This window comes from Blastocystis hominis (assembly GCF_000151665.1).
Source record: "Blastocystis hominis, Singapore isolate B (sub-type 7) whole genome shotgun sequence assembly, scaffold_0".
NCBI classification, from domain to species: domain Eukaryota; class Bigyra; order Opalinata; family Blastocystidae; genus Blastocystis; species Blastocystis hominis.
In genome coordinates this window covers 661,396-689,120 of record NW_013171815.1, presented here as the reverse complement: position 1 = coordinate 689,120, position 27,725 = coordinate 661,396, and the positions used below count along the sequence as shown (strand labels likewise).

Sequence of the window (27,725 nt, the reverse complement as noted above, 5' to 3'; positions counted from 1 at the left end):
TGATAAACTCCCTACAAATACGACTTCCACTCCGAAGGAAGAAAATGTAATAAAAATTGGTGTATTTTTCTCATCTATAGGATGTTATAGTAACAAACACGAAGTTTGTTGAGTGTTCGGATCGTGAGTCTTGTTTTGGATGTTTGATCTGTAGCAGCGGTAAACAAGCCGGTTACTGTACCAAAACCCAAGCCCAAATTAGAAACTGCGTACATTCCTCCAAAGTGAAATAGTTTGTCTTCTCTTAATCCTTAGGTTTGCTGAGGTGGATCCAGAAATCAAAAAGAAGGAGCGGTTGGAGAAATTCTTCAAGAATGAAGTTGTATGCGATTTTTAGCCCCGTTCACTGTAGGAAAACAAAAAGAAATCAAATCAGCACAGAAGACGAGCAAACGGTCAGTCGTGGGTCGATCCAACATATCCTGTTTGCACATTATCCATTTTCTTAATGCTACGCTGGCAGATTGGAATGAGAAAGATTTCCGTTTATTTGTTGGCAATCTAGGCCGCGAAGTGACGACCGAGATATTGTCGAATCTCTTCCGAATGAAGTATCCCTCATTTACAATGGGTCGCGTTGTCGAGAGCAAAGTCCACAAAGGCTCTGCTGGATACGGCTTTGTAGCCTTTTCCAATGCTCTGGAGGGAGTGAAGGCGATGAAGGAAATGAACGGAAAGCTGTGCGGAAGTCGGCCGATGAAGATTCAGCGAAGCGAGTGGATGAAGAAGGAAGAGTCGGTGATATCCTTTGTGTGTTTGGGATGGGTGTTGGGACGAGCCTTGACGAGTACGTTCGGAAGAAGGAGCGGAAGGAGAAGAAGGAGATTAAATCGATCGCGAAAGCGAGAGCAAATCTTGATTGATTGAGTGTTTGTTGGATGAAAGGAAGGCTGGTCTTGAGCGTTTTTGTGAATTGGGGATGAATGAATTCAGTGCTCCTGTTGCTTCTTTCTCTTTTCTCACGGAACGTTCGGCATTTCAATTGATTCGATGATCCAAACCCACCTTTTTATCCTCATCCTTCTCTCTCCCACATCCCACGCATCCTAATCAATCAGCTCCATCGACTCTTTTCAAACAAACACTCAACTACGAACTAGAATCTAACCGAGGAGCTTCATTTCGCGCCGGGAACCCTCCCGGGCGATAATTCCGAGGCGGGAATCCTTGCATCGCTCCAAACCCCGCTTCTCCGGGATATCCTCCCTGCGGTCTGCCGCGCGGCGCCACGCCCTGCATCGGCGGATAGCCCTGCATCGGCGGGTACCGCGCCATCGGAGGCAATCGCGGCCGCGGATAGCCCTGTGGGGGTGGCACAAATCCCCGCGGAGGATAGCCTGGAGGGGGTGGCACGAACCTCGCTCCAGGATAATACATAGGCATATTTGGACCCCCTGGGATATTTGGACCCCCTGGGATGTTCGGACCCCCTGGGATATTTGGACCCCCAGGCATATTCGGACCCCCAGGCATGTTCGGACCCCCAGGCATGTTCGGACCCCCTGGGATATTCGGACCCCCTGGCATGTTCGGACCCCCAGGGGCGTACGGGTAGCCCATGGGGAAGGGCGGTCGGGGCTGGCGGGGCGGCAGCGGGGGCGGCAGCGCAGCGGCGTAGGGGGAGGAGCGCGGGCGCGCGGGGTAGGCGGAGGGCGGCGGCGACCCCGGCGGCGTGCGCGGGGCGAAGAGAGGGCGCGAAGCGGCGGGCTGGCGGGGCGTGGCGGGCTTGGGACGCGGCCGATCACGCTTGCGGATGTAGAGAAGGTGGCAGAACTGGCGATAGGAACCGTCCTGGACGAAGGAAAGCGTGGAAATGGGGGAAGCCGTGACGGGGTCGAGGGAGGGCGGGAGGAAATAGAAGCCCTTCTCGCGGTGCACGGTCTCCAGCACGCCGATCCGCTTGTCCGGAACGAAGTGGCCGAGGAACTGCGTCAGATCCGATCTGTCCCTCACGCCCTCGCTTTAATCCTACTCGGAGGAATCGTCCGCGAGCTCCAAGCGCCACCACACCACGTCGTACGACGGATTCTCCTTGCAGGTGGTCCAGTACGCGTCGCACGCCGCCACGTTCATCCGACCGATCACCGGCACCGGTTTGTCCAGCAAAACCGAACCCACCTCCACGTCGCTCGGCGTCTGGATCACGCTCGCTAAAAACCCGATCGGCTTCGCGTCCGGCATCGCGATCGCGATCTCGCTCTCCGCGTTCGGACGCACCGGCAGCGAAAAACGCTCCTTCGCCGGCTCTTTCACCGCGGGGGACGCTGAGTTCGCCGCTGCCGCCTTCGACTCTACGCGGAAACCGAATCCAATTTCCTTACTTTCTGCTTCTCCTGTTTCTCCTGTTTCTCCTTTTTGGGGGGTTGGCGGTGCCGCGGGAATCTGCTTCAAAAGCGCGGCGATCTGCTCCTCGCGCTCTTTGTCGAGCTCCGTGGGAATCACCACCGTCTTGGCGGGGGGCTCGGAGGGGGCGGAGGGTTCTCGGGGGGTGACTGGCTCGGAATCTTCTTTGATTTCGACGGATTTGGGGATGTCGTCATGAGCAATGCTCACCGTGGCGATCTTTTTCTCGCTGGCATCGGTGAGCATTACGTTCTCTTCGATATGCTTTCGCTCCTCCTCCTCCTTCCATTTTCGCATTTCAGAAGAAGCCATCTCGTCGTTTGTCATGATGGGAAGTCGCTCGGGCTCCAGTTCTCCTATTCAATCAGCGATTCTTCATAAAACGGACCGGAAAAAATCCGATTTCGAAGATCGGGATTCTTGGGGTCGGAAAGATTGAATAGAATATTGCGTAGCTTTGCATTGTAGCTCTCTTTTAAGTTAAACTTAGTACTAAAGGGAAATTGGTTGTAGATGGATTGTTCGATGCGACAAGCGAGATCCATAAAGTCCTATCTATCAGTCCATGTAGGGAGGGTTCACTATTTTTGTGAGATCAATGTCTGTCTTGAGAGGCGCCTTTAGGTTCTCTGCAAGCAGAATACGCTTTCGTTCTCTTAACTAGACCATAAACCACTCACCCAAACACCTACAATAGGTACATACTGGTTGTATTCAACGCGGGGAAGCCTACGCGGATTACTCGTCAAACAACAATTCCCACTTCTTTGATTTCTTTGACTTCTCGGAGGATGTATCGCCACTCTCTTCCACCTTTTCTGCCTCGAGTGGTGGTGGTTCTTCTCTGATCACCGGATTAATATACTTTGATTCAAAATCAATGAATGTGCGAAGGAGTGAGTACCTTTTTGCTACACCACTCTTTGCGCACTGTAATGAACAGTAGGGTTCAAAGCAGTGGCTTTCGATGGGTTTAGAACATAGAAGGCACGTTTTAGGGGTATTGCTATCACTGCGAACCGTTGGTTCTCCTTCAGATGTGCTCTGTTCAGATGGTCTTGACATGGTCGTTGAACAAACAAATGAAATATGAAACTATCCGGAATGTTGATTTTTTGATCAATTCCAAACGACTTTACAGTGACAGAATATTCAAGTGAAAAAGTACAGGAAGGATGTATAACCGCGGTTTCTGAAATCATTTCTGTTCCCCAGATCCATAATCTATTTTTATCAATGTCGAAAGTCTTTAGATGGTAAGCAATTTACGTATTACATCATTTCTAGTGGAAGCGTCGTGAAGGACGTGGGCAAGAACCTTAATAACACGAAGAAGCTCGCCAAGTGGGGCTTAATGATTGACGACAAGCGTTGCGTCGTTACATTGAAGCATTCTATCATTACCCACAAGAAAATGATCTGGTTCAATGATCAAGTTGTGAAGGAGGTCCAAGGCTTCCTCTCCGGAGATTTTGACTATGCTTGGTCTTCTGAAAAGCACCTTTTCAAGATAGTTATCAAGAAGGAGAAGAAGGTGTATGTTTATTGTACGTACATGCCCTTTTCTTCTCACCATTAGCATTGTTTGTAGATGATACTCCGTTTGAAGATCTACCCAGTTTCAAGGAAAAGGATAAGATCGAAACTGATGATATTGTTAATCGTTTGAAGAATGGCCCTGTGATCAAGTCTTCTAGCCAGGAGGAAGAGCAGGAGGAAAAGGAAGAAGAGGAAGAAGAGGAGGAGGAGCCCGTTAATGAGGAGGAAGAGGATGAGGAAGAGGCTGTGTTCTTCTCGAACAATGGAGATGCAGCTGACGAAGACGATAACTGGCTCGACTTCGGTGCGATCTCTCTCCAGCCTGCTGCTGAAGCCGTTTCGGAGTCAGGCGCGTCGACTGCGGACGCTCCGAAGCAGATGAGCGAAGAAGAAGTGAAGAAGAAGCGTGTCGAGGAATACACGGCGGGTCTCGTGGATCTGAACTTTTTCTAAGCTTGTTTTGCTAACTCTGGCTTGAGAGCACGTTTGTTCGAACAATCAACCCATCAAAACTACGTAGACTTGATCATTTTCAAGAGCGAGGGGTCCTGCGTCGCTTCCACCATGCCTCTGAAAATGCTGTGCGGATTGTGAAGCAACGCCTGCGGAGTGTCGCATTCCGCCACACGCCCGTGGTCCATCACACAGATCCGATCGGAATCCATAATTGTGTTCAGTCGATGCGCCACGGTCAGTCGCGAGCAGTTCGCGAACTGCTTTCGAATCATCTCCTGCAGGAACAGATCGGTCGAGTTATCCATCGAAGCCGTCGCTTCGTCCATTATCAGAATCTTCGGCTTTCGAAGCAGCGCTCTCGCCATGCAGATTAGCTGCCGTTCGCCGATCGAAAAGTTGCTTCCTCCCTCCTCCACCTTCGCTTCCAGCCCGCCTTCCATCGCCAGCACCGTCTTCTTCAGTCCCGATTCTTCCAGAACCGACCAGATTTCCTCGTCGCTCGCCTCATAAAACGGGTCCAAATTGAACCGAACCGACGCCGAAAACAGCACTGGATCCTGCGGAATAATGCACAGCGCGCGGCGCACATCCGTCAGCCCCAGCTTCGCCACGTCGATCCCGTCAATCGTCACCGACCCGCCCGCCAGCTCCGCGATTCGGAACAGCGCGATCATCATCGACGACTTCCCTGCGCCCGTCCGGCCCACGATTCCCAGCTTCTCTCCCGGCTCCACCGTCAGGTTCACGCCCTTCAGCACGAGCGGTCCGTCGCGATACCGCAGCGCCACGTCCTTCATCTCGATGCGTCCCTCGCTCGGCCAGCCTTTCGGAGGCCGCACGTCCGTGATCATGGGCGTCTCGGGCTTGGCATTGCTGATGTAGTCCTGGATTCGCTCGACGGCGATCGCGTTCAGCTCGGTCTGCGCGAGCATATCGCAGACGTTGGTGGCGTAGCTGGCGAGACTAGTGGCGGAGGAGAGCGCGGCGCCGAGAAGCGAGGTGTTCGGCGAGTCGCGTCCGAGAATTCCGATGATGCAGACGGCCAGCGTGATGAACGAAGTGACGATGCAGACGCGGATGCAGAGCCAGTAATTGGCCCAGACGGAGTACATCGCGGCGAGGTTGCTGCGGTCGAGCGCGTCGTCCATTTTGCGGACGAACGCGTCGCTTTGGTGGAACGTGCGGATGGACGACACGCCGAAAAGAACCGTCTGGAAGTGCGAGAACACGCGCGAGCGCTCCAGGCCTTCGATGCGCTGGAAGTCGGCGTTGGCGCGCGTGAAAAGACCGTAGACGATATACCAGAGAATGGCGACGACGATCAAGAGAACGATGGTGATGGGCGTAACGACCACGATCACGATGCACTCGGAGAGAATGCTGCTGATTTGATTGGCCAGCTGGAAGAAATAGAGCGGGAAGTCGAAGTCGGTGATGTACATATCGCGGTTAAATCGGTTCACGATGCGACCGGTCGGCGTGGTGTCGAAGAACGACACGGGAGAGCTGAGAACGGCGCTGTTGAGCTGCTGGTGCATCAGCCAGGACGCGTTGATGCGGCCTTTCACGATGGTGAAGAACCGCGCGACCGCGAAGAAGATCAGCAGCGCGGTGATGACCGTATAGCCGATGATGTAGTACTGCAAACGACCGTCACAAGCGATCGGCGCCTCCGAACCGACTTCCGGGTCCGTGGAGTTCGCGAAGCAGGCGTCGTCGGTCCACGCGGAGACCCAGAACTGCGAGACGGCGGAGAGCGCGACGTTGCAGAGGAAGAAGAGCAGCACGAACGCGGCGATGCAATACCCGAACGCCTTGAAATAGCCCAGGAACACGGACGGCTGGATGCGGCCCGTTCGCTTGGTTTCCTCCAGCGTCAAGGTCCCGTTCTTCTCCATTTCCTTGCTCAGCTGCTCCGCAGAATCCTTGCGAGGCGGTTCTTCGCTCGGTGCCGGCTTCGCTTCCTCCATGGCCTGATAGCCCGACTCCAAATACTCCTGATAGGTCCCCAAAAACGCGATTTTGCGGTCATCCAGAACGATAATCAGATCGCAATCGCTCAGCACGTGCGACGCGTTCGTCGTCATAATCCTCGTTTTCCCGTGCAAATACCGCTTGATGCAGTTATGAAACAGCGAACGCCCCACGTGCGCGTCCACTGCAGCGATCGGATCGTCCAGAATCATGATGTCCGAGTCCGAATAGCAGCATCGAGCCAGCGAAATGCGCGCTTTCTGCCCGCCCGACACGTTGATTCCGCGATCTCCGATCTCGCATTGATCTCCGCCTTGCAGCGTTTTCAAATCGTTCTTCATGCAGCACACCGACAGCACTTCCTCGTATTTCGCGTCGTCGAATTCCTTCCCGAACAGAATATTGTTCCGAACCGTATCGTTCAGAATCCACGCCTGCTGCGCAGAATACGCCACAGAACCGCGGGTCGCCACCACGCCGCTGATTCGGTTCATCTCCCCCATCAAAGCCGCCAAAAACGACGTTTTCCCGCAACCCGTTTTTCCGGTGACGGCGACGAGCGCTCCCCGCGGGATTCGCATGGAAACATCGCGAAGACACGGCGCGGCGTCGCCCCACGCGAAGGTTCCTTCCTCGACCATCACCGCGTCGTTCTCGCCCATCCGCGTCGTCTTCGCCTCGCCGTTTGCCGCGCAAAATCGCAGCGGTTCGGCGGCTGGCGGGTCCTGAACGACGAGGTCTGCTTCCATTTCTTCGAGAGATAAAAAGTGCGAAATTCGCTTGTAGGAGGCTTCGAGCTGCGCGCAGGACGCGAGAATCCAGGGCATATAAAAGATGGAAGACTCGACGATCTTGTAGAGAGAGATGATCGAGAAGGCGATCGACGCGCTCAGCGGCGTGTTTGTGATGATCGGGTAGAGCGCGAAGCCGACGAGCGGCATGAGTTTGGGGAAAACGAACGTCACCGAGTCGAAATACCCCGCCAAAATCACGGCGATTTTGCGGATAAACACGAGCTCGGATTGGCGGCTTTTGTCGATCTAGCGGTCAGGGAGGGGAAACGGGGAAACCAGCTGGCGGAACGGCTCTTCCCAGCAGTAGAACTTCACGATGCGGATGCCGGTGGCGACGTCGGAGACGAGCTTGACACGCTCGTCGGTGGTTTGAAGACAGCGGAGTCGCTCTTTGGCGTAGCGGTAGACGCCAAAGGTCATCAATCCGAGCATCATCAAAAACATGACGATGATGACGAGCGAGGTAATGCCCATGCTGACATACACAAAAACGAAGATCACCATCACCAAAATCGGAAGAGCGATCAGGGCCATGTAGAAAAAGACCGTCCAAAGCAGCTAAAATCGAGATCCCAGCAAGATTTTACAAGATAAGCGTCGCTGCTCATTAGATTCATTAATTCCCCGGAGCTCGTCGAGCAGCGAGACACAGATGAAAGAGTGAACGCTTTGCGGTAGATTGCGTCTGAAACCATCGCTCGGATCTTTCCTCCCATTCGAATCGACTGGGATTCGGCATACATCCACATCAACCAACAGATTACAGGGATCAGGAATAGACCAAGGGCATAGCACCAACGCATGGCCGTCCCTAAGTTCAAAACGATGTGCAGAATCCTACCCAAGGAGTCGGTTTCGAAATCGTCGATTAACGCAGATAAGAGAAGACTAGGGACGAGTTTGATGAGAGAGGACAGCGTGTAGATGGTTACAACGCAGTTTGCCTTTCCCCATCCAACAATTCGCATCAAGGTGCGAAACAACGATCTCTCCTCCGGCAACTTTTCACACTCCTTCTTCCAAGCCGTTTTGAACGAGGTGTGAAGAAATGATGCCTTTACATCTTCAGGCGTCTCTCCCAAGTCTTTTGTTTCGAGTGACCGCTTTCTTGCCATCATGAAGAGAGGTGTTGCAAAGGAAAGCCTAAGATAGACCTCAGAACGCAATGATACATTGCCCAACGCAAGCAACCAGCCCCGTCTTCTCTACAGAAGCTTGGCTCTGCCTAAGCGTCAAATCAACAGCAGGATGTCACCTGTTTCGAAGTAGCTTCTTTTTTCACCTGTGACATTTCAAGTTCCTTAATATCAGAAACTGTTCCCATACTCTTTGACGATTCTGTCTGCACTCCAGAAATCGGACCTATTTTGCATCGAATCTTCAACAAACAATTCATGCAGAATGATCAATACAATAGTTCAACCAATACGAACCACTCAGCATTGTTCCACTGACTAACTTATTACTACCACTACTACTACTACTACTACTAACTAACCAACCAACCAACTAATTGGCATCACTCATCTGCTTCTTCAGCCAATCCTCCTTCTCCTCCAGCTCCTCCAGCGACGTCGCCAGGTACGAATTCTCCACCCAGTCTCGGTACTCCTGCAGCATTTCCTTCTTCCGCGTGGTCACCTCATCCGCGGGGAACGAATCCAGACATCGCTGGTAATAGTTCACCAGCTTAATAAACGCGTCCTTCTTCAACGCCACCTGCTGATTCTGCTCCGACTGGATCATGGTCTGCTGCAATGTCGATCGCATGAACGTCATCTCGTCCTCCGTCATCGCCTGCGACCCCATATCGAACACCTTCTCCACTCTCTTCCCCGTGCTCACCTCGATCGCCGACACGCTCAGCGTGAGATTCGAGTCGAGCCGGAACGTGAGGTCCAGCATCGTGTCCACCGCGCGGCCCGGATTCGCGATGTCCAGCCGCACCTCGCTGATCTCTTTGCAGTTCGCCACCATCTCCTCGTTGCCCTGGTACACGCGGATCGAGAAGTACTTCTGGAAGTCCTTGTGCGCGCGGTACCGCTTCGTGATGGTCGAGTGGATGTCCACTAAGCGCGGGATGATCACCGAGAGCTTCCCCGAGGACACGCGCACGCCCAGGTCCATCACCGTCATGTCGTTCACGCGCAGCGGGCTGCGCGCCAGCGTGTCGTTCCCGCGGTTCCGCGTGGTGGTGTACATGGAGATCTGCATGTCGAAGCCCTTCTCGGAGACGTCCATGCCCACGCCGGCCATGATCGCCGCGCCGAACGCCACCATGTAGTTGGCGTCCGTGGACACGACCGTGCGGTCGCCGAACAGATCGTGCAGCATCGACTGGATGTACGGCACGTTCGAGCTCCCGCCAGTGAGATACACGTGCGAGATGTCGTCCTTCACGAGACGGCCCGCATCCAAGCAGTCCATCACCAGCTGGCGGCAGCGATCGAACACGGCGCGGTTCACATGCTCGAAGTCGCGGCGAGTGACGACGTAGATGAAATCGTGGCCGAGCAGGTTCTCCTCGCCGATCTCGTATTCATCGGCCGTGCTCAGAGCGATCTTGGCGTCCTCCACGGCTTGGTAGAGACGCGAATAGTCCTGATAGCTCGTCGAAATGTCTTCGAGGAACATGGCGTTGAATTCCTTTACCACTTCCTGGAAGAGGTTCTCCGTCAAATCGTCACCTCCCATGTGATGGTCTCCGATGCTGCTCATCACTGTGTATTCGTTGTTCATGATCTGAATCACCTGGATGTCCAGCTTGCCACCGCCGAAATCGAACACCATCAGCATGTCCTTGCGCATCTGACGAATCGTTCCGTATGCGATGGAAGTGGCCAACGGCTCGCTGACCAGATGAACCTTTTCGAGACCTGCGATGTAGCCGGCGTAAATGGTATCATTTCGCTGCACATTGTTGTAAAACGCAGGTACACTAATATAGGCTTCTGTAATACGGCCTTCCAGATATTCCGATGCACGGAGTACAAGATGTGCAATGATATAGGCTGCCACAGTGGTAGGAGTGTACACATTGCCATTGACCACGATCTCAACATTTCCACGATCTGATTTTCTCGTTTCAAACTGATAGGAAGGCAGATCCTTTTGAAATTCAGGGTCGTCATAGAGCAGTCCAAGGATTCTCTTAATACCTCGAACGACGCGATTGGGTTCAGTTTGTTCTTTCAGTACGGCTTCCCTTCCTACCAGAATCGAATTGTCTCCAAAATATACACAGGCAGGGATAGAATTATTGTCATCATCAAGAGGAATCGCACTCACTTTATCATTCGTATAAACTGCGACTTGGCAACTGGACGCTCCAAAATCAATACCAATATTGAATGTGTTTTCACTGTTCACGGTAGCCATACTACAAAGAAATAAGAAATGAACTCATCGCTTCACAAAGTTAAAATTCCGTTAAGTTCAAGTTATTTAACAAACACTGCTATTCAACTAACTATCCAAAATCTTGTATTCCTTAAACAGGGAAAGCCCCTTCTCTTGATCCAGAGACAATTTTTGTAACAGTCCCTTCGATGTCACAACATACACCGTTTCCGGCTCGGCGCCAAACACAGAGATCATCGATTTACTTTTATCCGGGTTTGCATAGCGGAACACAAAAGAGTCCGAGATGAATCCTCTACACATCATCCAAATATAATTATGTGGTCTACTCGAAGAGAGGCTTCCCTTCGTTGATAATAACACCCTGTTTCGACCCCACTATCCATCACCTCCTCTCCCATCCCAAACCAGAGCCTGTAGAATATCGCCGAACCTTTCCTGAATCAATAACTCGCTTTGCGATGTGAATCGTCGTATCGGAATTGCACATCAAGTACTGCGAGTATTTATCGAATCTACATCGCACTTACACTTCACTCTCACTCCAAATTCACAATCGATGTGTGGAGATGACCTCGACGAATGGAGCTAATGCAATGCGCCGTTTTTACATCGAAAACGCGAATCAGCGAGCCGCGTGTCGACGCTGTAGCCAGCAATTCGCCTTCCTCCGAGAGTGCAAGGCACGAAATCGCACTGTCGTGGGCAGAAAGAATCACTTCGGGCTGCTTTCCGACCTTTGCTTCAATTCAATGAAGAAAAAAATTACAACAAGGCGAATCGATCCGCGCTTCTCGCCGAGGGTGGCGATGACCGGAGTGCTCTCGACAAAGCGAACGTCGCAAACGCCGTTTGGGTTGGAGTACGTTGGATAGACGGAAAAGAGAGTCATGGAGGGGAGTGTGTAGATGTAAGTGTGCTTTTCGAGAGCAACAATCAGACTGCAGGTGAAAATAGGAGGTAAAAACGTGCAGGTCTCCTTTGAAAAAGCAGCGAACGACTGGAGCGTAAAAATCGATGTGCGCAATTTCTTTATCCTTTTCATCGTCGTAAATATACACCTATTCCTCTGAAAGGCAACACCGAGTCATACACTCGTTGGTTGAAACCTGGTACATCGCTCTGACCCAGAAACACAGAAAATATTCGATCTTTTATATACATCTGCACTGTGGAAGCCGTTTATGCACGCATCTATAAAAAGAACACAAAGAAAAGAAATATGTACTCTTATTCACAACGGTCAATACGGGACAGCAATTTACGATTCGGTAGCCATTTTCCGTAAGTCCAATAAGTACATCTCAACATGGAGCCACAACAACGTGCCTACTTCTCCCTTCGTTGAAGGACACTCTACGAATGTGGTCCGTTCTAGGAATTGCTTCCAACGCGATTGACATAACAAACACTGCATAAATGTCCAAGACCGAAACACAACTTAATTCTCCTTCTCAGCAGCCTTGGCAGCGCGCTTGGCACGCTTACCGAAGTTGTGGGCATCGCACAGAGCCTGTCTCAGTCCCATGAACGCAGACCGCTTCTTCAGCTCGGGAGTCACTTCCATGAACTCCACCTTCGGGGCGACCTTCTCAATCGGCAGGATGGTGCCGTTCAGCTGGGTGGCAGCAGCCATCTCCTCAGCAGTGGCCACTCCCTTCTCTCCCTTCACTCCGCGAGGGAACAGGATCAGCTTGCTCTTGTACGCGTTCAGACGCTCCACGTTCGCCTGCAGAGACTCCACGCAGCGGTTCACACGACGATGATCCACAGCAATACCGATGGTCAGAGCCTCACGGGGGTTGATTCCGGCCTCCTATTCCATTACACACCAAACCAAACCAAAACACACCTTCAACTCTTGCAGAGTGAAACCACGGCCCAGTCTGGTTTTCATGTTGTACTTCTGCGTAGAGCAGCGGACAACAGGGCGGAGCAGTCCGGCAGCAGGGCGAGGAGCGATCGCGGCAGCCTTTTCCTTACGGAGCAGTCTGCGGCGTCTCTTCTGTCCAGCCTGATCGAACCAGGTCTTCACACGGCGATCCCAGTCCTTCTTAAAGTGAGCATTAGGTAAAACGTTGTTGTGCTTCATTCCCTACGTTATGTTAGACCCTTGCACTAGTACGCATGCAAACACGCAACTTACACCACCAGAGGTCTTTTAGGACAATATTTCTAAATAGAATAGGCAATCAATTGGAAGGTAGAATTCTCCGGTCACAAAATGGCAATAACCGCGATCGCCGGTATGAGATAAAAGAAAATGAATTCAAAAAAACAAGAAAAGAAAGGTTGATACGGTTACTATGAATGGAGAACGATACTGAATCACAGTGCTGGGTTCTCGAGAAAAGAGAAGAGAGTGTATAGCTTGAAGGAAGCGTTTCTATTCATAAGAGTGCGTTTCAAGAGAGACCCCGAATCGAAAACACAGCAGAAAATCGCGTTTTGTAAAAGCTGCTTTTCTCGTGAAATCGGCTACTAGTCAAGGAGTTGTCTAAAATGATCGAGGGAGTGTTTCCCTGCTCTAGTAGCGCCACAATGTGACTCAGCGACATTATCTCGTCGTTTCTGAAACTCAAAAATAGATGAGTGTTGCAAACTTTGTAAAGAATGATACACTGTCGATTACGATACAGTCGATTTCATAAATCATCGAAATGCAGAGCAGAAACTGTTTTAAGTCCTTTAATGTGTCAAGATATCTTGAAGTGAAAAGGTTCTTGAATCTCTACTTGACATGAATTCGCTTCAATTCAGCATCGCAATCATTTTGAGAGTTCAAAAACATGATTTTGTGAAGTGAATGGGCAGAGCTGTTCTGGAGTGACAAATAGATGTTTACGTTGGTAATATATAGCAAATGTGGGCGGAGCCGTTTCTTTTCAGAAAGTTCACCATGTGACAAAACAAAATCGAGGACCCAATTCTAAAAAGTTAGGAACTACAGTTCAAGTAGAAACTCAATGTTTTGACACCCAAGAACGACAGGCTTTGTAGATTGAGGTGAAACTGCCTCTTTACATTGCAATTTTCCTTCTAAAAAACATTTTGTACAAATCATGACGAAATAGAGAGTTCAGAAGGAGGAAAAGCAATATTACTGCTAGGGTGGTAAAATTAAAGACTTCGCGATTATGTGTAGATTTATTTGATTTGGTGGGGTTATTATTTCTTAGATGATAGGCAAGAAAATCAATATTTCCACAGCTTATACCCTATTGACGTTGATAATAAGATATTGTTTGATAAGAAGTGGATAACTCTATGTATCCAAATTGATAATGTGTGAGTATAATAAATTGCTTGTACCTGAAGAAAGTATTCGAGGTGTGGATTTGATAGAATACAGATAGAGAATGAGTTGATTCATGATATGAGTAATGTTGTAGTGTACAAATGGAAAGAACAGATTAAGGGTAATTAGCTCAAATGGTAGAGCGATCGCTTTGCATGCGATAGGTAGGGGGATCGATGCCCCCATTATCCATTTTATTATTATTATTACTACTTATTACTGTTTTCCATTAATATTATTCGCATTGTTTGATAGATTGTATTATATAAAAATGAGGATGAAATAAAAATTGATGCAAAAATAATAGACAATTAGACAATAATTAACAAGATTGGAATAGAGAAGTGATTGATTCCAAATCAGAGTAGGTTTGTAAGGATAATTTTAGAAAGAATCAATAAGGGTAATTAGCTCAAATGGTAGAGCGATCGCTTCGCATGCGATAGGTAAGGGGATCGATGCCCCTATTATCCACTCTTTTTTCTTTTTCGATTTGACCTAGTTTTATTTATTGGGAAATCCTTGGTATTCTATTTAGGGATAATGCATTATAGTAGAGTTAACAAGAATGAATACTAATACAAGCTTAGTAGTTTATAATAAGGCATTCTTAAATCAAACAGTTATAAGTAGTTTCTTATTATATCGATTTGTAAGAATAATCATCAAGGGTAATTAGCTCAAATGGTAGAGCGATCGCTTCGCATGCGATAGGTAAGGGGATCGATGCCCCTATTATCCACTCTTTTTTCTCTATTTCAATTTGACCTAGTTTATTGAACTGTAGTTATTTATGGTTTATCTTATTTTGACATTTTTCATCAATTAAATTACAATCTCTGATGAATACATGACAAACTATTTTTCACAACAAATACTATACATACCCATTTCATTCACTTTTTCACAAAACTAAACGTATTTCATTCAATATTTTACTTAAATACCTTATACTCAGATGGTTCAATGTGGGTAATTAGCTCAAATGGTAGAGCGATCGCTTCGCATGCGATAGGTAAGGGGATCGATGCCCCTATTATCCATCTTTTTTTCTCGATTTGTTGATCGATCTTAAGTATGTAATAGATTCTATAATGCAAAAACAACCAGTTTCAGTTTTAGATGAAAATATCGAATCAATAAAAAATAATGGTGGAAATGAACAAAGGTTTGTAAAATTGACATTTGGATGGGAGTTTCATTATGAGATTGATAATGAGTGGTATTGTTTTCTTCCTCGATTTTGTGTGTAAGTTTTGTTACTGAGTGTTTTTGTGAATTATCTTTTTTGAAATTGTTGCGCATCACCGTAACCTGTCACTTACACACTTTAGGGAAAGACACAAGGAGACAGTAATGTCTGCAAATCTCTCAACGGGGGAAACACAAGGCATACAAGGAAATAAACAAATTTTACGTGAAAAAGCGAAATCAATGAACGTCCAACTTTCTTCAGCACCTGATGAGAGTGACAGCAATGGCAGCACAGAGAAGGAAGAGCTGAATGGAGCTTCTTCTGAAAACGGTGATCGCCATGATCCTCGTTGTAGTATACCCGAAATTCACCTCCCAGACGAAAAGGATTCTGAGGATTCTAAGGGAATTTCAAATGAGGAGCTGTCTCGAGGAGAGATTGGTGTAAACTGTTTGTTTGGTTTTGTCTCTTGATTTTTAGTGCATGACATGTTATCAACTACCAGTAAAATATCCACCATGAGTGATGAAGGAACGTCTGAAGTGGAAGTGCCTCTTTTGTTCTCTTTAGTGTATAAAACTCGGCCGTTTTTGAAAGAATTCCTATTTGAACTATGCCATATTTCGGAATGTGTAATGGCCAACAACGTGTGTCACTTTTCCTGGTGTAAGGAGTTGAAGAAGGATATCTACCATGTCTCCATTTGTACAAATGTCAAGTGCAAACTCTGCATAATGGTCCGTCCTTTAATCCTTATCCACAGTCTGCAGTGCACCAAGCTTCATTGTTCCATCCCATTTTGCGAGGTACTCTCCTTTCTCTCCATCCCATGTAGCGCTATCGCAACGCCTGGGGCGTGTTTCTCATGAACATGAACGGTTGTCCCGCTCCCGACCTCCTCAGTCTCTTTTGTTTCGCCTCCCCCACCTTTAATTCAACTTCTTCTTCTGCTGCTGCTGCTTCTACTTCTACCGCTACCGCTGCTTCTTCTTCTACTGCTACTGCTGCTACTGCTGCTACCGCCGCTGCTGCTGCTTCATCTCATGCCCTTCCTCCCACCAATCTAATCAAGCCCTCCGCTCCTTACCATCCTGCCTCCCATCTCTCCACCACCTCGCCTCCCGTTCCTCCTTCTCTTCCTCCTCCTCACTCACAGCCCACGCAGCTTTACTCCCCCAAGCCGGCTTCGCTCTCTCCCGTACCCGACGGCTTTCGCCCCTACTCGCGATCGCCTCGCTCAGAGCTGCCCGAGAGCGACTATCTCGCCATGGAACCCGGTCCGACTCTCAAGTCTGCGTTGTCTCCGCTCTCCTACACGCACACGCCTCCGCAGCGTCCGCTCGCCAACCGTGCGCGACTCGGAATGGACTGAACCGCAGACGTGAAGGAGGAACCGGAGCCCACCGAGCTCGCCAGCACCTCGTCGATCCCGCTCAGTGTGATGGGATCCCAAGGACTGTCCACCGTGGCGCGTCGCCGCGAAGCTCCGATCTCCACGCACTACATCCAGTGCGTGAAATGCAAGAAGCGCCGCGCGGTTCCGATGTGGGTTTAGCCGTCTTCTGGGACGTAGAACGCTGGACGAATCGATGCTGCCGACGTTCGAATGCTCGATGAACATCTGGGACCCGCAGTACAATCGCTGCTCCATCCCCGAGAACCACGAGCCGAACTACACGATCTCGCTGGCGGGCCGCACGCCGCAGTACGCGCGCGAGCAGAGCGACTTCATGTGCCGATTGAAGCTGTACATCAAGCAGCGGAACATGGGGACCTTCAAGCAGCCGATGCTGGGCAAGCGCGAAGTCGATTTGTACCGGCTGTTCCGCGAGGTGACGGCGCACGGAGGCTGCGATAACGTGATCAAGAAGGAGGGAACGTGGTCGCGGATCTACCGAGGCATGGACAACTACTCGCCGACCGAGACGTCCGCGTCGTACCGTCTCAAAAAGATGTGCGTTCTGCTGCTTCGCTTGTGAGATCCAGATACAACAAATATCTCATCGACTTCGAGAAGGAGTTCTTCAACTTCAAATCGCCCTCCGTCTCCGCCTCCGTCGACTTCCCCGTCCCTCGCGTCGCCGAGCCCAAGCTCGCCTCCCCGCTCCCCAAATCTCCTCTCCTCTCCACTCCCTCCGCCCCCAAATACCCCTACTCCCCTCCCTTCCGCCCTCCTTCCCCCGCGCCGCGTCCCGCCTCCGACTCCGTCAAGCGCTACCTTCAATACCCGGTCAACGTCCAAGGCCTTCCTCTCCAAGGCCTCTACCAATACCCCGTCAACGTTCTCTCCATGGGGCCCATCTCCGGCTACGTCCCCGTCCCGCAGGGACAGAAGTTCTACGACGTCTCCGGCTTCCCCGTCCTCAACGTCGGCTTTGACCCCTCCATCGCCGACGCCGACGCCAAGCGCGTCTGCATCAGTCCCCAGGACGCAGCCATCCCCGCGGTTCAAGCGGTTCAAGCGGTCCCCGCGGTTCCGGCCGTGCAGGCCGTGCAGAATCTGCAGGGCGCGGGGAACGTGGAAAATGCCGAGCTGACTGGGCAATCCGCGGCGAGCGGAGCGGCGACGCCGTCGACGCCGATCCCCGAGGAAAGCTTGCAGGCGCTGCTGTCGCTGAAGAGAGGAATGTCGCCAGGGCCTGCGGGGAATGGCGGAGTTGCCGAGAATGGAGGGTGAAGATGAGAAAACGGCGTGAGATGTAGGAAATGGGAGTCATTAATGAATGCAGCTACAGAATCAGCCAAAAAGCAGAAGGATGAGAACATCGAACGGGATGTTCATATTTAGTTTTTACTATACTCGGTATGCGAATTGGCTGTTTGTTAGAAATACACAAATTGGTGAAAACGACTCATTCCGTTTGGGAGGGAAAGGTTTGAATTGCTTTGTACATCATTTCAGAATAGCAAAAATAAGGTAAACACATCAGAAAAGTGCTCATACGAATTGCAGAAAAAGTTCAAATATCGGTTATTTTCTTCTGAAATGACGAAGAAAACGATCATAATTGCGTACGAGTATATCTGAAGGTTTCATTTTAGGAATGTCATACTGGGACTGATTGTTCTGGTGGTGATATATAAAATTGCATCGGCACCTCTTCCATATTGTGATGAGCATATTCAAACAAGTAAACTCTGCATTCGACTAGGAAAGTAGACTGTAGAGCGTGTCCACAGGGAGCAAACTGCAGCGGACTAATGTGTGTATGTCCCGATGGATATGTTTCGAACGGTGTAAAGTGCATCAAATCTTTCGTTTATTATATTCGTGTTCTCTTATACTCTAGTCACAGGAAGAGAGAAAAGAAGAGATTTTCGCCGAGTTGAGCAGAATTCTACGGTACCATTGCTTTTGGATTTGCTTATATAGAAAACAAATGGGTGCATTCTTGTGTTCCCAAAACTCAACCAAGCAAGTTCCATATCCCTTTGTTTCTGGAAAAGAGCTCAAAGAGCGTTTTCTGTATGCTTTTCTGTGTTTTCTTGATTTAGTAAATCGATTTCCTCGGGTTCTGCCAGTGATAAGCTCATTTTCTTAGAAACCCTCAAGTCTTTTCGTTGTTTTACATTCATTAATGAAAACGACTCCGTGGTGGATGTAGATGCGATCCAGCTGCTGGAAGGAAGATGTGCTAATGATTTCACGAGCATTGAGAAAAACTACTATGTGACCACAGACGATCCTATTTTATCTACAAACTGCAAAGTGGAGAAGTTCCTCCGAGAGCATCACGACACCATCGCTTACTACGGAGTTTACTTCTTCCAGAGTGTAGCGATTGTGCTCTTCATCCAGCTCTGCTTCACTTGCTACAGCGAAGTCTTTCTCTCTTTTTCCATCTCATTTGCAGTTCAACGACATGAAGATCGAAGTCGCCAACGTCCTGATCGAGCAGAAAGTCAACGAGAACAGCTCCATTCCGGTGAACAAGCTTCGAGCTTACATCGTTTCCACTGGAAATCACCGATTCCTGGCTCGCTTGCTTTGGTTGCTTGTAGAAATCGATGAGGGGAATGATTGGAAGGTGGAGAAGGTGATGCAGAACGACTCGCGAGTGCTGGTTCTGAGTCGAAGCGTTGGAGCTGGGAGCGAAACGCTGTGGAAGTGGGGAGGAAAAGAAGATATCGTTCACACCTGCTCGCGCAGACCCTATTTGGGAAAGGTAGGCAAGGAGGAAAGGAGGTAAGGGACAGAGCATTCGCCACACGTTCAATGGCACAACGAAAGAGTTTGTAGTTTCCTTCTACCGTGTTTGTGAGAGACATTCCCTATCATTATATTCCTCCTCAGAGAATCAACGCCATGCAACAAACAATCCATTTCAAAAATTACGTTTTCGTATATCCTAATCCAGTTCATCGAACTTTCATTCTTTCTTTCTTTTCCAATACACCAACCATTCATTTTCTCTTTTTCTTTTCCTGCTCAGGACCTCTCGCTCTTTACAGCGGGATGTTTCCGTGCTTTCTCCAAGGATTGGTCATCTTCTTGGTCTGGAGGATCTCGAGGTCCTCGCAGAGTCTTCTTCGGGTCTCGGTGGGCTCGATGATGTCGTCGATGAATCCTCTCTGGGCGGCCATGAGCGGGTTGGCGAAGTTGTAGGCGTACTCGGCCTTGTTCTTCTGGAGATCCTTTCCTCGGAAGATGATCTTGACGGCTCCCTCGGCTCCCATGACGGCGATCTCTCCGTTGGGCCACGAGTAGTTGCTGTCTCCGCGCAGATGCTTCGAGGACATCACGCAGTACGCGCCTCCGTAGCTCTTGCGGGTGATGACGGTGACCTTGGGCACGGTCGCCTCCGCGTAGGCGTAGATCAGCTTGGCTCCCTCGCGGATGATTCCTCGGTGCTCCTGGTTCACGCCGGGCAGGAAGCCGGGCACGTCCACGAACGTCACCAGCGGGATGTTGAACGCGTCGCAGAAGCGCACGAACCGCGCGCCCTTCACCGAGGCGTTGATGTCCAGGCAGCCCGCCAGCTCCAGCGGCTGGTTCGCCACCACGCCCACCGTGCGGCCCTCCATGCGGGCGAAGCCCACCACGATGTTCTTCGCGAAGTCGGGCGACGTCTCGAAGAACTCCTGCTCGTCCACCACCAGCTTCACCAGCTTCTTCATGTCGTACGGCATGTTCGCGTCCTGCGGCACGATGTTCGCCAGCGCCGGCTCCGCGCGGCTCCGCGGGTCCGTGCACACGCGGCTCGGAACGCCGTCGCGGTTGTTCAGAGGCAGGTAGTCGTAGAACGTGCGCATCGCGCGAAGCATCTCCACGTCGTTGTCGAACGCGCCCTGCGCCACGCCAGACTTCTTCGTATGGATCGCAGCGCCGCCCAGCTCCTCCTGCGTCACTTCCTCCTGCGTCACCGTCTTCACCACGTCCGGACCCGTGATGAACATGTACGACGTGTCGCGCACCATGAAGATGAAATCCGTGATCGCAGGAGAGTACACAGCGCCTCCAGCGCACGGACCCATGATCAGAGAGATCTGCGGAATCACACCCGACGACAGAGTGTTCCGCTTGAAGATCTCCGAGTAGCCAGCAAGAGAGTCGCAGCCCTCCTGGATACGAGCACCGCCGGAGTCGTTCAGACCGATCACCGGAGCACCCACGTCCATGGCCTTGTCCATCACCTTGCAGATCTTCTCAGCGTTCGTGCCAGACAGAGAACCTCCCAGCACAGTGAAGTCCTGAGCGAACAGGAACACCAGACGACCGTTGATCGTTCCGTGACCCGTCACAACACCATCGCCAGGGTAGTTCTGCTTCTCCATACCGAAATGCACGCAGCGGTGCGCCTTCAGCTGGTCGTACTCGCGGAACGAACCCTTATCCACCAGCAGCTCGATACGCTCACGAGCGGTCAGCTTGCCACGCTTGTGCTGAGAATCAATGCGCTTCTCGCCTCCACCAATAAGGGCGCTGTGGCGAGCTTCAGCAAGTCTTTCAGTGAAAGGCTTCGTTAAATCAACAGCTCCGGCGAAACTGCGCTACACCATCACACTCACAGATTCAAAATCGTACAGCAAGAGTCACAGCACGCTTCGAAATCATAGAAGGAACAGATGCGAGCATTCTTTGGGAAAACCTAGAATGGGAGAATAATGGAGAAACAGGGAAGATGAGTGAAGGGACGACATACAGCTTTAAGGGACCAAAACATTATGCATGTCGATGAGCTGGATGGGAATATTTACCAGATTCAATTGAAATGAGCGATTCACTTTGTATTGAAAGAGGTGGTTTATGTAGGAGCGAACTAGGGGAGTTTGGAAGCTAGTGATAGGAATAAGGGAATTATGTGTATACCTAAACTTGAATCGTGTACCACTGGTAGAGAATGGGTTAAAATCACAATTCTGTTACATCAGTTCTTATATTCCCAATGGTGTTGTCAACACTCCTTTGTACATTTTCGATTGTGTTCTTCATATTGTACCCAACCAAAGACTCTTGTTCTTTTCCAGAAAATTGAAACCGCTTTCTTAAAAAGATGAAAAGAGATGAAATACATTAGTACAAGAACAACAAAGCGCGAATATACGTTCACGGAGGCATTTCTGGAGTCCTTCGCAGAGGATGGAGGACTTTTATGTCCGAAAGAGATATAGCGCATTTCTACGGATACGCTGGAGAAGTGGAGTGTAGGTATCTGTTGCATTGTTAAAAATAGCATCTGAATTTCTGTGATCTTTATTTGGCGATTCTTTCGATATTTATTGACGAAAGTGATATATCATCCGACGACTTGGAAGTCCTTTTGAAATCTGTATTCGAAAAGTTTCATCAACGCGAACTTGTCACTGTATTGGATGATATGTGGATTGAGCGTAGATCAAGCAAGTCGGTCCCATTTCCTTGGCAGAATCCTTCTATGGACCCACTTATCATATCAAGGATTTTTCCATGCAGTTCATTGGTCATTTTCTGAAGTATCTCGTTAAGAAAGATGAGACGAACGATGCCGTATGCCTTCTCCACTCGTTTGTCCCAACGCCGCGAGTGCCTTCGTCGTGGGACTCAAATCGCTCTATAAGCAGCGCAAGGGAGAGGATTCCAGTGAGTCGGAGACCATGCTTGATACAATCGGGAACGGAGAGCAGGAGTGTAAGTTGATCTGCTTGAATACTGCGCATCCGGGAAAGTTCCCCTACTTCGTAGCAGAGGCGTTGAATGCTCCGGCGAGTAATATTATGCCGAAGGAGATCCAGGAGTTGTGGTTTTGGAGGAATATGATGTAGTTTGCCATTACGAAACAGCCGTATCTCTGTTATCCCGAATGACCTTGTATTGAACCGAAACTACATATCGCATATTTGTTTGGATAGTATTAAGCAGTTTTATCAGTATTGTTTTTTAACATGCTTGTTTATTATTGTTATTTTTATATTTCATGTACAATACAATTAAGATCAATTTAGATTTTTTCTCACCTAGATATGCTCTTCCTGATTATGAAGATATCTGGACGAGGGATATTGGACAGTATATCAGGGAGGAATCACATGAAGCTTGTATCGAAGGAGGAGGTACTCTGTTTACACTACAACCACCGTTCACTGGTCATACGCTTAGAGCAGGTCTTTCAGATGAAGAAAAAATAGACGGAGATGGATTATTAATCGACCCACAAAGTATTGTATTAGCAGAATTACACTTTACCAATGGAAACCTAAATGGTCCATGTAAGTTGTACACCTCCTGTGGAGAATGTTTTTTTGAGGGTTTCATTGAAAATGGATTCCGTGTTGCTGGTAAAGAAGGAGATTTCTTTGGGCTTTATAAGGATGGAAAGCGCTATCATCGATTAAGCCCACTGAAGGGGAAAATGAAGGGATTTTATAATGAAACCGACATACATACAGGAGAATTGCTATTTATTACCCAAATAAACGAAGTATATAAGAAGAATGGAATTTGCTATGCTTTACACGATAATGTTGTTTATCAGGCATCTATATATGAGAATGGAGAAGAGAAACGAATTTGGAAGGAGTTTAATGGAGATGTAATGAAAGAATATGATGAAGACAAGTATTTGAGATATGAAGGAAGTTATATAGATGATATCAAACAAAGATATCCTCGAACAGGAAAAGGTAAACTATTTGATGAGTCAGGACGCGTGATCACTGAAGGAGATATTAAAGGAACTATTTTGAACAAGTACAGAGGCTCTAACAAAGGATTCTATACTGAATATTACTATCATGAAGGAACAAATGGCGATTATATTGATTTTAGGAAAGGTAGAGAAATCGCATTTGGTAATGTAGTAAATGGCACTAAAACAACTCGTTTTGCACACAAGCCTGTTTGCTTTTCTTGCAGAAAGAGATACGGATAATCACTTAATATCTTGTTCTAAAATGAGTGATGTCTTTGCGATATGGCCTTTGTTATTTGTATTATAGGAAAAATGTAAATGGAGTAGAAGAAGATGTTGTTCAATCTATTATTGTATTTCGAGATGGTAAGGTTATTATGACACAACAAGCGTTTATAATAATGATTTTGAATTATGAAGTATCCTAAAGTATTAACATAACATATAGTGAGTAATATTACCTCTATCTATTATTGACTTTACTAATGCCACATAGTATACTATTCATAATTGTACTTTGTTTTTCTAGAAACCAGTTGAAAAAGATAAATGAGTTAATTTTAATTACCAATTAATCGGGACTTTTCACTTTCATTGATTCGCTATATTAAATAGAAATAAAGCAAGGATAGCGAGTGTTTTATTAGAATCCTTCATATCTTAACGTCTATTATCATTTGAATTTGTATTTTATAATACATATATCTATCTACGACTTTTGATTATATTATGAGAGCAAATTATCGGGTAATCATCTGAACTTGTTATGCAATATACGTTTTATTTTACTCTATTCTATTCCATTTTTAATCTTGACTGTACCTGACTTATTTGATTTGCTTTTAGAGTTTTCTTTGTCTTCTCTCACCTTTCTTATTTCAATGGTTATTCCTTATAATAGTTACTAAAAAGTGATTTACAAATTCATCAAGTCTCCAAATTACACTTTATGTTATGACCTGTTTTATTCTATTGTAAATCTATTCTAATAGTACTGATTAAAGTCAAGACTGTATTCAAAACAATCCACAACCAGCAATAACTCAATTACAAGTCAACAGATTACTGTTAAACAGGAATTCCCTCTACTGATTTTGTTACACACCTCACATTCTCTGGTAAAGCATAAGCTTCCATATAGAATATACCACTGATATCCAGTCGGAATCGCATGCTAAATTCCTTCAGTTTCAAATGATCCGGTATAAATTCAGAGGAAATTACATCCGCTAGAACTTTATAAACAGGCGCTTCATTATCTTGCTTTTCATCCAATAATTCCACTATTTCCGTTTGGAAGAATTTGATTCCAGGTTGATCTGCATACAAAATCACTTCTAAAGTATCAGTGGGCAGACGAGTACCCACTTTGAACAGTGGAAATACAGAACCATCTCCCATTAACAAACCGATGGTGTGTGATAAAATATCAATAACATTGAAATCCGGTTTCGATTTCTTTTTCGCACAGGTACAACAACCTTCAGCTACAAGTTCCATCTTCTTTCCCATATCAATAATCTCAGCTCTGGGGAATTCATCACGTATCTGCCGTGCTACACAAGGCATAAAGCATCCTCCTCCAACAAGAATAACATAGTTGATATCTGCCTTTTCAAGTTGACTTTCACTATTCTTTAGAGCCGTTTGAATGAGTGTCGAAAATCTTTCTGTTAATGGTCTAATCAATCTCTCAAATGTCTCCCGAGAAACATTTATCCTATAATCTTCATCTTCATCATCACCACCAACAATGTCATACATATCAATATCTTCTGAACTATGTGAAGAAAGTTGATGTTTTAGATGAATGATCTCTTTCATTAGTCTGTTCATCGTTCGATTCTTTTTGACTTCTTTCATTCCATCCCATATCTCTCTATTATACTTTTCTTTATATCGATCTTCAATGTGATGTAGTAATATATTATCAAAATCATCCCCACCCAAATGATCGTCTCCACAACTCGATTCTACCTTATAGATCGTATCCTGCAAATTCAATATTGTTACATCTGTAGTACCTGCACCAAGATCAAATACAAGAATATTCCCATTGATAAATCTCTCTATAGATACACACACAGAAGCAGCAGTGGGTCCGTTTATCAAGTTGGTCACATCAAAACCAGCAGCTTCCGCAGCTTTCTGAATGTGGTATCTTTGTTTGGCAGAATAACGTGCAGGAACAGAAACTACAGTACGCCCCACTTTGCCATCAGTAAACTTATCAACTTCCTCTTTTATTTTTTTAAATATGGCCACAGCAATTTCGTCACAAGAATAAAGTCTTTCTTCCGTTTTATACCAACACATATGATCTGGGCCTTCTACAATCTTGCATCCATATGTACTCATATCATCATTTAGATCCACATCATAATAACTCTGACCCAATAGTTTCTTCACAGATTTGAATACAACACTATCAAATTTTGGCGGAGGCACACCTACAACAAATTTAGTATTGTCTAGTATCACAAGAGATGGCATTTGAGCCCCCTGTTGGAATGGCACATATTCATATCGATTCTTTTTACAAACATAAGCAACACTATTGGAAGTACCAAAATCAATTCCAATATGTACGAGAGTGGGATCCTCGGTTGACATATTTGTTAAACTGAAAATGCCCCTTGGGATTGCGACTAAAATGACTCTGATAATTTCTATCTACCCCCATAGGTCTTATTGAAAGCCATCTGAAAACGCTGATTCATATATTTTCAATCTATTCTTACACTTTTACTATTACGTTCGCATAGTTCTTGCTGTTTTCAACAAATTGGTCGCATTCTGTTGGTAGACTTTATCATTAACTGTGGACTGCTAATTATTATACAGACATTTCGTTTGATGTACACATACATTTTTCCTTGAAAAATAATGATTCTTTACAGTCATCTTATTACCCATATCAATACGCCCTTTTTCATGTAGTTTCCTCATTGTTCAACAAACAGCTAGCCAAAAACAATTTAGTTCAATGGTTTCCAATCCTCATCGACTGGTCTTGAGACGTATTTATAGTACATGGGAGTGTATTTGATATGAGTTGTGTCATAGTATCGATTCGTAATTTTGATCTGATAAGTGTTTTGTAGACTTTTCAGGTAGTTGTTGAGTATTAATCTGCATGCTTTTTCCTGGTTTCCTCTTTCTTGACGTAAAGCAGGTAGGGCTTGATATTCTGGATTAAGCGACTTTATCACACCAATGTTGTGTATTAGTGCTGAAAGAACAGCCTGATCTTGCCTATGATTCCTCATGTTGGAGCCTCTTGGGGAAATACACTTCTGGGTGTAAGCACATTGCTGATAGGGAATCATCACTCTGTTAACCACTGTTTTATTCAGCCAATCTGTTATTAAATGTCCTCCACATCCCATTCTTCCATTGGGGTCGAATGAATCAATAAAGCGGTTTGACAATAGAAATTCAACGGTTCCGTTATGTGTCCATCGTTCTGCTGCCCCACCTCCAGATGCAGGACTGTAAATACCCTCGAGACGGACATTTGTTAACTCTCTACTTATTCCATCTCGAATCAGACTTCCTCCGTCTATCCAGAATGTGATTGCCTTCCAGGAAAAGGCTGCGTCCATATAGGAAATCACTTTCCAAGAGTATCCTCCACGTTGATCCTTGTTTTTGAATAAATTCATCCACTCAGGAAACGAACTCCAATTAAATCTACGATAAGCCAGGAAACCTGTAGATTTCATTTTGACCTGGATTTGATGAATTGTTTCGAAGTGTGCGAATAGTTTTTCTCGTAATTCAGGCGCCAAGCCTAAATCAATGTAGAGGTAAGAGGCATAAGGATCCGCTAATACCATAGAATATAGGCAATTAAATGAGCCATATCCATGATTGTCCGAGGCTCCTGTGATCATTAGGACTGCGGAGGTCTGAAAATGGTATTCTGGAATATCTCCGGTAAGAAGGTAGGGAAGTGAAGAGTTTGCAATGCCATAATTCTCATAATGGGTTGAAATTTGGGACACCAATTGATTGAATGGTACTGGATAGTGAATGTCATCATAGTCATATTCTAAATAAAAAACTGCGAATCTAACCTACGGTTCTTGGAACAACATCCAAAGTCTTTTAATTCTACTGGCATTTCTTTTCTCACTTTTGTTGTTTTATTTAAATTGCAAATTGGATATGCGCGAACTCCCTCTAGGCTCTCATTCTTTCCAATCTTTGAAGCGGTGAACAGATATATCGCAAGTATAAATAAGTATGGAATCAAATATGTGGAACTCATTTAGAATCACCACAATGTAGATATCTGAACAAGTGAAACTCTATTGATAGCTGTTTCACTTGTCAAAATGTTCATTCATTGAAAAGTCCATGAAGTATGTGTTTTTGGTAGCAAGTAATCTGTGTGTTATACAGCCATCGTATTAAAACACAATCCCATTTCTGTTACTGTTTCTTCTTGGAACCCTTTCTTTATTTTGAAACCAGGATCAACAATCAAACTAATCATATCATCTTATCAAATTCGATGCATTCCAATTCCGCAACTATCAGTAATACATGTTCTTCTATTTCGTTGTTATTGCCCTTTTTATTCTCTCTTCACTCATTCAAACGTACTTTCCTTTTTCGGATGGCAAAACCGCAACTAGTATGAATATTCGGTA

General features: G+C 47.0%; 13 protein-coding genes; 4 read left to right on the top strand and 9 right to left on the bottom strand.

Annotated features, from left to right (window-relative positions):
- Nucleotides 1–255: 255 nt before the first annotated feature.
- GSBLH_T00000206001 (uncharacterized protein) lies at nucleotides 256–863 on the top strand (the record flags this gene model as incomplete). XM_013038386.1 has 3 exons in its annotated part: nucleotides 256–322; nucleotides 353–738; nucleotides 789–863. Exons 2-3 carry the CDS (start codon nucleotides 547–549, stop codon nucleotides 861–863), a joined length of 267 nt encoding a protein of 88 aa, XP_012893840.1. The 5' UTR covers nucleotides 256–322; nucleotides 353–546.
- Nucleotides 864–1,085: 222 nt separating this feature from the next.
- On the bottom strand, nucleotides 1,086–1,377 carry GSBLH_T00006041001 (uncharacterized protein; the record flags this gene model as incomplete). Its single annotated transcript, XM_013038385.1, is given in 2 exon segments — nucleotides 1,086–1,089; nucleotides 1,109–1,377. The coding sequence occupies 2 exon segments, from the start codon at nucleotides 1,375–1,377 to the stop codon at nucleotides 1,086–1,088; spliced, it is 273 nt and encodes a 90-aa protein (XP_012893839.1).
- A 591-nt stretch (nucleotides 1,378–1,968) lies between these two features.
- On the bottom strand, nucleotides 1,969–2,888 carry GSBLH_T00000205001 (uncharacterized protein; the record flags this gene model as incomplete). The annotated part of the gene is made up of 3 exons (XM_013038384.1): nucleotides 1,969–2,291; nucleotides 2,322–2,699; nucleotides 2,732–2,888. The coding sequence occupies 3 exons, from the start codon at nucleotides 2,886–2,888 to the stop codon at nucleotides 1,969–1,971; spliced, it is 858 nt and encodes a 285-aa protein (XP_012893838.1).
- Nucleotides 2,889–3,697: 809 nt separating this feature from the next.
- Nucleotides 3,698–4,362, top strand: GSBLH_T00000204001 (uncharacterized protein; the record flags this gene model as incomplete). XM_013038383.1 has 2 exons in its annotated part: nucleotides 3,698–3,890; nucleotides 3,923–4,362. 2 exons carry the CDS (start codon nucleotides 3,698–3,700, stop codon nucleotides 4,333–4,335), a joined length of 606 nt encoding a protein of 201 aa, XP_012893837.1. The 3' UTR covers nucleotides 4,336–4,362.
- Nucleotides 4,363–4,394: 32 nt separating this feature from the next.
- GSBLH_T00000203001 (ABC transporter type 1) lies at nucleotides 4,395–7,855 on the bottom strand (the record flags this gene model as incomplete). Its single annotated transcript, XM_013038382.1, has 3 exons — nucleotides 4,395–7,352; nucleotides 7,383–7,664; nucleotides 7,694–7,855. The coding sequence occupies 3 exons, from the start codon at nucleotides 7,853–7,855 to the stop codon at nucleotides 4,395–4,397; spliced, it is 3,402 nt and encodes a 1,133-aa protein (XP_012893836.1).
- Nucleotides 7,856–8,500: 645 nt separating this feature from the next.
- Nucleotides 8,501–10,484, bottom strand: GSBLH_T00000202001 (uncharacterized protein; the record flags this gene model as incomplete). XM_013038381.1 has 2 exons in its annotated part: nucleotides 8,501–8,560; nucleotides 8,591–10,484. The coding sequence occupies one exon, from the start codon at nucleotides 10,482–10,484 to the stop codon at nucleotides 8,616–8,618; it is 1,869 nt and encodes a 622-aa protein (XP_012893835.1). The 3' UTR covers nucleotides 8,501–8,560; nucleotides 8,591–8,615.
- A 521-nt stretch (nucleotides 10,485–11,005) lies between these two features.
- Nucleotides 11,006–11,511, bottom strand: GSBLH_T00000201001 (uncharacterized protein; the record flags this gene model as incomplete). The annotated part of the gene is made up of 2 exons (XM_013038380.1): nucleotides 11,006–11,203; nucleotides 11,239–11,511. The coding sequence occupies 2 exons, from the start codon at nucleotides 11,509–11,511 to the stop codon at nucleotides 11,006–11,008; spliced, it is 471 nt and encodes a 156-aa protein (XP_012893834.1).
- A 370-nt stretch (nucleotides 11,512–11,881) lies between these two features.
- On the bottom strand, nucleotides 11,882–12,638 carry GSBLH_T00000200001 (uncharacterized protein). XM_013038379.1 has 2 exons: nucleotides 12,319–12,638; nucleotides 11,882–12,282 (listed from the first exon to the last, which is right to left on the bottom strand). Exons 1-2 carry the CDS (start codon nucleotides 12,556–12,558, stop codon nucleotides 11,908–11,910), a joined length of 615 nt encoding a protein of 204 aa, XP_012893833.1. The 5' UTR covers nucleotides 12,559–12,638; the 3' UTR covers nucleotides 11,882–11,907.
- Nucleotides 12,639–16,400: 3,762 nt separating this feature from the next.
- Nucleotides 16,401–16,938, top strand: GSBLH_T00006954001 (uncharacterized protein; the record flags this gene model as incomplete). Its single annotated transcript, XM_013038378.1, has 2 exons — nucleotides 16,401–16,504; nucleotides 16,533–16,938. The coding sequence occupies 2 exons, from the start codon at nucleotides 16,401–16,403 to the stop codon at nucleotides 16,936–16,938; spliced, it is 510 nt and encodes a 169-aa protein (XP_012893832.1).
- Nucleotides 16,939–17,923: 985 nt separating this feature from the next.
- GSBLH_T00000199001 (uncharacterized protein) lies at nucleotides 17,924–18,971 on the top strand (the record flags this gene model as incomplete). XM_013038377.1 has 6 exons in its annotated part: nucleotides 17,924–17,971; nucleotides 18,002–18,090; nucleotides 18,120–18,217; nucleotides 18,250–18,302; nucleotides 18,333–18,425; nucleotides 18,455–18,971. The coding sequence occupies exons 1-6, from the start codon at nucleotides 17,946–17,948 to the stop codon at nucleotides 18,969–18,971; spliced, it is 876 nt and encodes a 291-aa protein (XP_012893831.1). The 5' UTR covers nucleotides 17,924–17,945.
- A 334-nt stretch (nucleotides 18,972–19,305) lies between these two features.
- Nucleotides 19,306–21,052, bottom strand: GSBLH_T00000198001 (Propionyl-CoA carboxylase subunit ?). XM_013038376.1 has 2 exons: nucleotides 20,985–21,052; nucleotides 19,306–20,950 (listed from the first exon to the last, which is right to left on the bottom strand). Exons 1-2 carry the CDS (start codon nucleotides 21,012–21,014, stop codon nucleotides 19,406–19,408), a joined length of 1,575 nt encoding a protein of 524 aa, XP_012893830.1. The 5' UTR covers nucleotides 21,015–21,052; the 3' UTR covers nucleotides 19,306–19,405.
- Nucleotides 21,053–24,135: 3,083 nt separating this feature from the next.
- GSBLH_T00000197001 (uncharacterized protein) lies at nucleotides 24,136–25,383 on the bottom strand (the record flags this gene model as incomplete). Its single annotated transcript, XM_013038375.1, has 1 exon — nucleotides 24,136–25,383. One exon carries the CDS (start codon nucleotides 25,381–25,383, stop codon nucleotides 24,136–24,138), a length of 1,248 nt encoding a protein of 415 aa, XP_012893829.1.
- Nucleotides 25,384–26,045: 662 nt separating this feature from the next.
- GSBLH_T00006040001 (uncharacterized protein) lies at nucleotides 26,046–27,340 on the bottom strand (the record flags this gene model as incomplete). Its single annotated transcript, XM_013038374.1, has 2 exons — nucleotides 26,046–27,121; nucleotides 27,151–27,340. 2 exons carry the CDS (start codon nucleotides 27,338–27,340, stop codon nucleotides 26,046–26,048), a joined length of 1,266 nt encoding a protein of 421 aa, XP_012893828.1.
- Nucleotides 27,341–27,725: the final 385 nt, after the last annotated feature.